The 10112-nt window shown below is 38.3% G+C and overlaps 1 protein-coding gene across 1 annotated transcript in view; it reads left to right on the top strand.

The window, feature by feature from the left end:
- ZNF326 (zinc finger protein 326) overlaps positions 1-9428 on the top strand; it is a 26790-nt gene extending 17362 nt beyond the window's left edge. The window contains exons 8-10 of the mRNA XM_019531134.1: positions 2719-2849; positions 4196-4291; positions 8628-9428. Of these exons, the coding sequence (XP_019386679.1) occupies positions 2719-2849; positions 4196-4291; positions 8628-8855 (455 nt within the window). The 3' untranslated portion in view covers positions 8856-9428. The remainder of the gene's footprint in view (positions 1-2718; positions 2850-4195; positions 4292-8627) is intronic.
- The last annotated feature ends 684 nt before the right edge of the window (positions 9429-10112 follow it).

Here is a 10112-nt window from a genome sequence, read left to right as displayed (position 1 = left end):
TGTGTGGCCAGTGGTCGGGGGTGGCATGGCATCTTGATCCCAGAGGGTGAGGATGGATCTGACTTAGGGCCAAAAGATTGAATGCCCCCTGATGTAGGGTTATTTATTTTCATATTTTTTCACTACTAGTATTTGCCTCCTACTGGCTGTAGCTTTCCCTGGCAATATGACATTTCATGACAGTACTGCTAAATAGCAATAGCAGTACTTAAATTAACCAGTATGTTTCACTGGCAGAATTTTGAGTAGGAATGTGCTCTATATGCCTGAAAAATCAAACCTCTAGCCTTGGTTTGATCTGTTCACTTCCTGCAGTTAATTTCATAAATGTAGGGTTTTTTATGTTGGATTTCATAAATAATTCCAGAAAAAGATGGCAAAGTATCCCACACTTAATAGGGGAAGATAAGTATAATCTGCTATTGATGATTGCTTTCCAAGCCCTCAGACCACCTTGGTGATTTTTTGAAAAACACTGACTGACTTTTTAAGAAGACTTCTTAAATAGTAATATTATATTGGATATTTTTTCCTAGAATGGCATTCACTTGTTCATTTTGTAAATTTCGAACATTTGAAGAAAAAGAAATTGAATCTCACCTGGAAAGTGCTGCCCATCAGGAAACATTGGACCATATCCAGAAACAAACCAAATTTGACAAAGTCGTGATGGAGTTTCTGCATGTAAGTCATATGTTGGAGTTTAAAAATAAGCTGTACTATTCATTGTCTTCAGAACATGTTTATTTTTTCATTAAATTACATCATTTTGAAAGGGTTTCCACATAAATGTAATCAAACAGAAAAGTAAGTTTAAAATACTTGAAAGTAACAATCTAGATAGCTTTGCAACTAAATAAGCAATTATTGGAGTTAATCGCTATTAATGTCTCTTTTTCCAGTAAAGCTACTTTTTTCCCCAGATACTTAATAACAAATGCATGCACACCTAATCAACAGTAAGAATACCTGGGTAACAGAGTTTCAATTGTCTGACACAGGGTGAAGGAGTTCTACTTAGATGTTAACCTAGATTCTTCATATCTTGCTTTCAGGAGTGCATGGTGAATAAATTCAAGAAGACAGCCATGCGCAAGCAACAGACCAGCAGTCAATCTGAAAATGTCCAAGCTGTTGAAAAAGATATAATGGAAGGCAAGTATTGCTCTTTGATTGAGAATGCATGCTCTGGGGATGCACACAATTTACTCCTGTTTGAAGTCCCTGATAAAGAGGTTGTATTGGAGTCTGTTTCAGCATAAATGATTCAACAGATTTTATTGAGTCTCTCAAATCTGTTTCCTCCAAAAGCCAGTCTATTATTGGCTCTGCAATCCTGGATTCCAGTGATTCTGTAGTGTTAATATCCTCAAACCTTCCAAAAAATGAGCAAAAAATATGATTTTCAGTTAGATTACCTGCGCTTGGCCATTAGGCAGCATAGCGGAGTTGTGATTATCCCAACGTTTCTCCTAAGCTGTTTTCCCATCTTAAGCAGTGCATGCTTAGGACCTTCTTGAGATGCCTGCATTTGCTTTGATAGGTGTGGCCGTGGCTTAGCAAGAACACATAGGAGGTGTTTCCAAAAATGTGGGCTGTAAATATTATTTTCTGTTGAATTACAGATTACTTTTACTGACAACAGATACGTTGTTGTACTTATTATAACATGAGTACAGACAAACTGAGGAACACAAATTTAATCACGCTATGTTTTAACTGCATGGTACAGTGATTTCAGCACACAAGCAGCCTAATTGCTAAGTTTATGGTGGAGAACGTGACAAACCATATTTGTTCTCAGACTTATATTGTTCCAGGAACTAGAGAGACCTCTAAAATAACTTTGCTTTGGAAGCCTACACAAACTGGGCCCTTAACTACCCTATGGACCAAAGTGCTGCTTCAGATCTCGGCTGTTGCCTGCAGTATCCTTGAAACTACCTTCCACCTACCCTACCAGTTTGCCTCCCTATTCTAGGGCTTGCAAAGAGATGGCATCCATTTATGGCTGCCCTTGCAGTGCCTACACTGGAAGAATGCTCCCTTTGCTACACTGACCCTTAAATTAAATGTTAAGATCCAGAGCAGGGTACAGTTCTCACCCTTCCTCTTTTTGCTCTGTCATGTTTTAAATCAGTACTGTAAGATCATTGGCTTAGCACTTGAAGTGGGTAAATTTAAAATGTTATAGAACATATTTCAGGCAGCTTAAATAAATTATCACAGGAGACTTTTAAATAAAAGTCATCCACTAAATTTCTTTGTTTTCTTAGTATATACGAAAATGCATTTTCATTAACTTGTAAATGAAAAATATTGACTGAGAGTTATAAATCTGTAAGTTGAATTGAAGTTATGCAATTTTTCTGTGTGTCTGGAACTAGTGTTTTGTGGAGCAGAGTGCCAATTCATACCATTACTTCATTGATCAGTCCTATAGAAAATCTTTTTTAATTTTAATTTTAATTTTTCCCCCTTAATTTAAAAATAACTAGGGCCAGCAATATTAGACTGCTGGGTTTTCTTTAATATTTTAAGGACATTCTAAATTTAAAAATGAGTTTGATTTATTCAGGATTATCCTTGCCTTGTCAGTAAGCACCAGTTCTCTAGTTTAGCTAATTTAATTAGCTAAATTTCTCCTTAAATGTCTGTTTTGATAGTCTTATTTGACACACATTATGAATCTTATTCCTGTCTTTTTTTCTTTGCTAGGTGTTACTGCTGATGACCACATGATGAAAGTAGAGACAGTTCATTGTAGTGCTTGTAGTGTGTATGTTCCTGCACTACACAGTTCTGTTCAACAGCACTTAAAATCTCCTGATCATGCAAAAGGAAAACAAGTATGATTTAACATACATTTGTAATTCCCAAATAGAAATTGTTTGTGGAATGCTGAAAGTTTAGTCTTATCGAAAGTGAAAATAGAATGTGGGTTTCTTTCCCTTTATCATACCTCTCTACCCCTTGTTAGGTGTTCTGTGATGGAATCTGAATATCTAAAGGGAGGGCAGAGTTCATTGTACTTTTAGGATTTGGTAGCCTCCCAGTAATTCAGTAAAAGATTTGGGCATTATGAAACATTCACCTTTAAACTCTGAATCACTGATACATCTGTACTTTGACTAATAAGTATACACTGTGCTTCATAAATAGGCTACTTCTTAATAAGAGTATTCACACAAATATTAAGTTGTTTGATGGCTACCAACAAGAATCAGGAGAAAATTAGTGGTGATGCACATTCATTTCCCACCTCTAAATATTGAAGCTAGTATGAAAATTTACTGTACTAAATGTTGAAGAGCACTAGCTGTTGATCAAATGCATGGAATGATAGCTGAAATGAAATTGTGGGAATATTAGTTATTTAAACTCTTGGAACAGGAACTTTATTGGAACTCTTGGAACAGCACATTGATTAAAGTCCTCAGATAAAGATGAGATAATGCAAAAATAGTTTGTTCACTTACATTTTGGAATAGACAGGAATGAATACCAAATACCTTTAATCTGCACAGTGTATACACAGTGCCAGGTGCATTGAATTGAATTCGTTGAATTGGGTAGTGCTGCAGAATCCATATGCTGCTTTCCGGGAAGGCATTTCTAATTGTTAATCACTTTTTAATTGAAGAAGAGTTTTCTGTCTGAAAAAAGAACTGTTTGGAATTACTAATGTTAGAAATACGAAATTGCCACAAATTTAAAATGATTTTTAAAATTTAATTATTTTAATAGAAAAGAACAAAAATAAAAAAAAGGTTGGCAAGTAGGAAGTTTGAAAATAATACTAATTTGTAGTAGCTGATGCATCCATTGTTACAGAGAATGTGTTTTTATAATTTAGTTTTGTAGTTATTTATAAAACTGTAGTTATACATGCTCTCTTGTAAAGATGGTTTTGATTAACTTTTGCATTAGAGCTCAATGTGTGGTTAAACATATATTAGAAACAGAATTAAATACATAGTCTGGAGAAAGCTTGTGGCTGCGTACAAATCCTCTGGCTTGGATTAATTGATTGTACATATCTAGCCTTTGTCTAGAGGTAGCAGTTCCTGAGAGAAAAACATATTGGCCCTAATTTAGAAGATCCTAATTAGTGTGGCATAAATTAAATTTGTTTTACAGATCTCTTACATGCAACAGGTCATAATAGGTATTTATATTAAAATCTGTTTCATAGGCCTACAGAGAACAAATAAAAAGGGAGAGTGTACTGACTGCGACTAGTATCTTGAATAACCCAATAGTGAAAGCACGATACGAACTGTATGTCAAGGTAAGATGACAGTGGAAAAGGTAATGCTAACGTTGTTTGTGTTATCACTCTGTTCCTTCCACAATCCCAGTGATGATGCTAGTTTTAATACATTTCTCTTTTCTGGCCCTGCATTCTTCCAGGCCACAAGCCAGGTTCAGCAACGTATAGCCTCCAAAGCAATTACAACTGGCCCATGAATGCTTGATCCATTTCATGTTTTGCTAAAAATGTACTTATCCCCAGCCATTCAGTCTAGTCCATGTTCTACTTTGTATTTTATTAACAGCCAGCCAGTTCCCCCCCTACTCCTGCCCCAGCTTCTCTGTTCTGTGCAGAGAGCAGCCTTCTGCACAGTGGGGATGATTGGGGCAGCAGCATGGGATCAGTGACCAGACAGCAGCTGAGGCCCAGACTGTGGCCCATCATCAGTAAAAGGTTTTTGATCCTTGCTGTATGTCAGGGGTATTAAACTCGTTTGGGTATTAAACTTGGTTGGTTGAGCATACCAGACCAATGTGTGGGCTGGACCAGGATGGACTCTCTGCAGAGTACCCACAGGCTAGGCCCAGCTTGGGCAAGCTGCACATGTCAGCATATGTGACACGGGATCTAGCCCATGTGTTACATTCAGCCATTGGGGCTGGAGCTGGTCCAGCGACCCGCAGGGTAAATCATACAGCCTCACTGGCCAGATGTTTGACACCCCTGCTCTAAGCAATGTAATATCCTCCTAGTCTGATATGCTAACATTTTAATGTGCGTCCCAGTGTCCTCCAAAACTGTTAGCACTGACTTTTATTTGGGGGTTTCCCTGTTTGTCCAGCTTTGTGTTTCAGTGCTTAAAGAGAGGCTTACTTTCAGCTTTTTCAACCTCAAGTGCACTGTTAATGCTTGAATAATACACACTTAGCTTTTAGAAAGTGCTGTTCATCTGTAGATTTCAAAGTGACTTAAAAAGAAGCTAAGTGTGATTATCCTCATTTTACAGATTGGAAAGTGAATAAATAACAGTTAGCATGGTATAGGCTCTTGCAAGGATTGCAAACTCAGACATAATATTAAGTTGAACAAAAGTATTTTGCAAACATCCTCCTGTGAAATGGAGACTACGTGTGAATGAAGATACAAAAATAACTGCATTTACTCAAATATACATAAGTTTTCCCCCCAGTCAACATGGATGGGTGGGAAGGGGATAAGCCCCATGTCTTATGTTTGCATACAAGGAAGCTCACTAAATAGACTGTTTATCATTACGCTGCCAAAAGCAGCATGTGCTTGGTAATGGAAACCAACTGTGAAGTTAATTAAATGCAGCAAACAGTGAGCATGACTATAAAATGCATGGCCCATATGGGCAAACATACTGAAGGGAGCCTACCACAAGGATAAGTTAGTGAAGTCCATCTGAATAAGGTATATAGTAGTGTCCATTTGTTCAGTTCCCCTCAGCACTGACTCTTTCAAGATACAGTGAGCCACTACTTTGAATACATTTGCACTTCTCCATTCCCACAGCTGAGCTGCACCTTTCTTTCCCATTTCCACTGGGTCCTGTTTTTTAACCAGTTTTAAGTGTCTGGGAAATGTCACTGAGTGGGGTCCCAAACAGGTTACTTAGAATCCCTGTATTGTTCCCTTTCTGTTGCATATGATTAGTGTGGCCCTGCCCTCCATGAGGTAGAGCTGGACCAGGTTGCTTTGCACCTCAATGGTATATACATTTTTGGAGGATCCCAGGACTTATGACAAGAACAGCTGGTTTCAGTCATAAGTACCTGTAGTTATTTCCCTATATACACATTACTGTAGATATATTTATTTTTAGGTCAGTATTTTCAAATTTGTGTCTTGGTTCCATGTGCTCAGGGAGAGCAGGGTTTGATGGTAAGGAAGGGGGGAAAGGGACTGGAGGGGAAAAGATGTGGTGGGCAGAGGGCAAGGGCTACCTGACCCCAAGATCTATTTTTCCCTGCCATAGCAGTGGGAGGGGGACATTCAAGGCAGACCTCTAATAATTAGATTCTGTACCTGGAAAATCATAACACATTTATACATTTTCCATATATAGAATCTAATTATTGGCAGGGGGGCCATCTTATAATAGTGTCTTATATTTGAGTAAATATAGTATTTGTGTCCACAGAGCATTCAAGTAATCCTTAAATATCTTTGATGCTTGTTTATACCAGGGGTATCCAACTCATTTGGGCTGCAAGGCTGTATGTGGGCCAGATCCAGACCCAACTCTTGTGGCAGGGCAAGGAGTGGTGGCACTAACAGCTGTGGATGCCTGAGCCATTGTCAGCTCAGGGAGCTACAGGGGGTTAAGATGGTTGCTTGCCCCACCTCTGCTGAAATGAGTCTCCAACAGGGCTCCATACTCCAAAATTCAGTGGCAGGGTTGGTGATCATGGTATTAACCGTGTGTGCTTAGGGAGCTGCATGAGTTAACACTGCCACCACCCACACCCTCCAGGAGCCCCATGAGCTGGATCCAGTCTGTGAGCTGTATGTTTGGCACCCTGTGTCTACATGAATCCCAAGATGGTCCCTCCTTCCCAACTAGTAGTAGTGTCCTTACTTGATGTCTGTGTTGATGAAGGAACTGGATGGTAGTCAGAGCTGCTTTGTCTTGTATTCCTTTGCTGTGATGAGGGTGTTTTAGTCAACCCAGTAGGCACTGCTGACTTGAGATTTTGGGCTTGAACACATGGACATTTATGTGGACAAAAATACTACAGAAAATTGTATTTGCCTTTCTTTCCAGGCTTCTTGTACTGTAGGCTTGTCCAGCCTTCAGCCTGAGAGTTGCATGAAGCCTACAGAGGGTTAATCTACAACCCCTGGGCTTCCTTTAGCCAGCATTTCCCTCATGTCTCTAGCTGCAGCTAGCATCTCCAGGCTTCCCCGCCATTGGTTAGCCCTTTGTTGGCTTTTGCTTTCTGCCCAGGGGGCAGGGCAGAGCAGCATGGCTGAGTGCAGCCTGCAGTGTAGTGCAGGGGAGTGGGGAAAGGGGGTGTGGGAGTAGCCCTCCTACAGGTACTGCAGCTGGGGCTAAGAGGGGGCACAGGGAGCCACCTACTTGCACAATGCTGGGGAAGTATGCAGCCAGGTATATGAGATGGGGCCATGACCATTCCTGGTGTGGTTCTTGGCCACTGGGGAGTTGGACAGTCCTGTTGTACAGGAAAGAGCATAAATCTAGCTGAATGTGTTTTTGTTTGTTTTTTAAACCTTATATCAGGGATGTGTGGGGTTATTTTTGGCTTTGGTGAGTCTCACTGAGTTTTTATTCTAGTTTTGTTCTTTTTTTTTTTTTTAGTTCTCCCATCACTAGCCTACACTGAAAGATACTGTCTTAATGATCAAATAAATGTAACAATCCACACTTTCATGTCTGTTTGTCTGTCTGTCTCTTTTCTTTACACGCAAACAAAAAAACAGAAGCTCTGTGTCCTGTCTGCCCCTCCTCCATTTACTTTTTTTTATAATTTCAAGTAATACTCTTGGAAGACTAATGCTTCTTTAACATTTGTATGATTAGTCTAAACTGATGCTATCTAATTTTAAGCAGTAAGGCACCTTGTGCAGAAATTGCCCATCTGACATAATTCCGTTGCCTTTGTTACTTATTTTATAATTTTAAAATTGTATAATAAAATAAAAATGAAAATTGAGTTTCATTCTATACTCGTTTTTCCAATTGAATAGGTGGAGCATTCAGCTAAAATGACTAATGTATTTAAAATACAGTCATTTGTGAAATCTGCTTGGCTACTTCCTGTTTCCCCAAGGATAACTCTGAATTCCAACCTAGCTAAATGATTATTCATTTAAGGTTTAACTTTATTTTTAATTTTGCCTAATAGCTTGCTTTTTAAAAGTGTATTGTCTTTGTGAGAATGAATAGATGGATGTTGTTCAAATAGGGGAAGATAGAAGAAAAGGGTTTTTTTTCCTGAAGTCATCTTTTAATTCAGAAAAGCAGAGCACTTGTTTATGTCTGAAGAATTTGTGCTTTATGACATTTTCAGTATTCAGTTTATCTGTTGAATTAAATAATAAAGTGATACTGAAATTTTGAGCTGATCTGTAGTTTAACCCTTTTATGCTATGATCTTCAGCAGTTCAAACTGTTATATGCCAAGTTCTGTTTTCATTAGAGCCAGTCCTTAAAATCTCAAGAGTATTCTTCAGTTTTTCACTTTATATTCAATTGTGTATTTATAAAATACAAAAATTAGATGTAGTCCTCCATGAGTTTTGGAAATCCATGTATTTTTGTATGTGGAGGGAGCAGTTTCCCTTTTGGAGTTTCAGGTTTCAAAATATTTTAATTTTTCAACTACAGGGTGAAAATCCTTTTGAAAATAGTGATCAAACTCAGGAGCAGCAGATAGAGGAAGAAGACAAGGCTGATGAAGCTGTTGAGGAGGAAGAGGAGGAGGAGGAAGAGGAGGAAGAAGAGGAGGAGGAAGTGGAGGAGGAGGAGGAAGTGGAGGAGGAGGAGGAGGAAGAAGAGGAGGAAGAAACAGAAGAACAAACTGACTTCACCCTTGACCACACTGGAGATAACTAAATGCAAAAAAAAGAGAGAGAGAGAAAATTGAAGTGGGGAAAACACCTTTTTATTTCTGTTCCATAGTGGCAAACTGTAAGATACTTTCAAAATAGGTTCAAGTAAGAGAAAACCCCCACCCTGTGCATGCATTCCATTATGTGGAGAATTTCTGTTTCCCATTTGTTTAAAATGAAGTAGATTATTTAGTTAATTTTTTTTATAACAAGCCAACTATTAGAGCTGATTAAAAGTGGTGCTGTATATTTTTTTTTTTTTAAGTTTCCTTTCTCTTACTTTGCTGTTAAAAAATTAGGTATATTAGTTTATAGTCTAATCATTTGAAAACAGGAAAACTCTTTGGGTTTAAATAGTCATAGTGCTGAATGGCATAAAATATTATGTGGCTCATAATATTTACCCCTTAGTGCAAGAATGGTTACATTTTAAAAATTGTGCTGTGAACATGGCTGGGTTTTTTGTTTTTGTTTTTTTTTACTAAATTGCACGCTATATATTAGTACGTGTTATGCCTTGTAGCTTTTTGTGATAAGATGTACCAGTTTGTAGCAATAAAACGTTTTAGAAATGCCAGTGTTTTTACTGTCTGTAGATAAACACTAGCATATTGAAATACATAAAAACAAAATTTCCCACTACAGATTTCTCTAGTCCAGAGATGCAGTGTTATCCTGTGGTGGGCTGGGGCGGGATGGAATGGAATGACTCAGCATATGTCTGATATGAACTGGCACTAGGACCCAGCTGTCACCGCCACCACTTCCTACCACCCAGCTGCAGGGAATGGCATGGGCAAAATTCCACCCCCCTCTGCTGAAGCCCCTGCTGCCCAACTGTGGAACAACTGTATGGGCTGGATCCAAAGTCTCTATAGGCCAGATTTGGCCCTTGGGTTATAAATTGCCAACCCCTTCTCTAACTCAATTTATGAACTCTTTTTATTCAACATTCAGTGATTTAACACCCATTTGTCAGTATACACGTCAAAGCTGTGCTTACATTGGGATTTTGTGCACACTGACTGCACAGTCATATAGTTTACACATCAGATATGCATACTTTTTAAAATTTTTTTTAATTTAGCCTTTTAACCAATTTAGCCTTTTAACCGAATAAGAATTAAGTTTTCATATTAAAAAAATTAAGTCTTGTTTATGTAAGTGTTGTATTGGTTTTTCTTAAAATGTGATATTTTCTAAAATAAACTGGCTTGAACTTTATTTTTGTTCAGCATAACTAGATGCCTAATTAACTTAA

Source organism: Crocodylus porosus, unplaced genomic scaffold (assembly GCF_001723895.1).
Source record: "Crocodylus porosus isolate Cpor-Errol unplaced genomic scaffold, CroPor_comp1, whole genome shotgun sequence".
NCBI lineage: Eukaryota > Metazoa > Chordata > Crocodylia > Crocodylidae > Crocodylus > Crocodylus porosus.
Note: the sequence above shows the minus strand (reverse complement) of the source record. Positions and strands in the feature narration are given on the sequence as shown.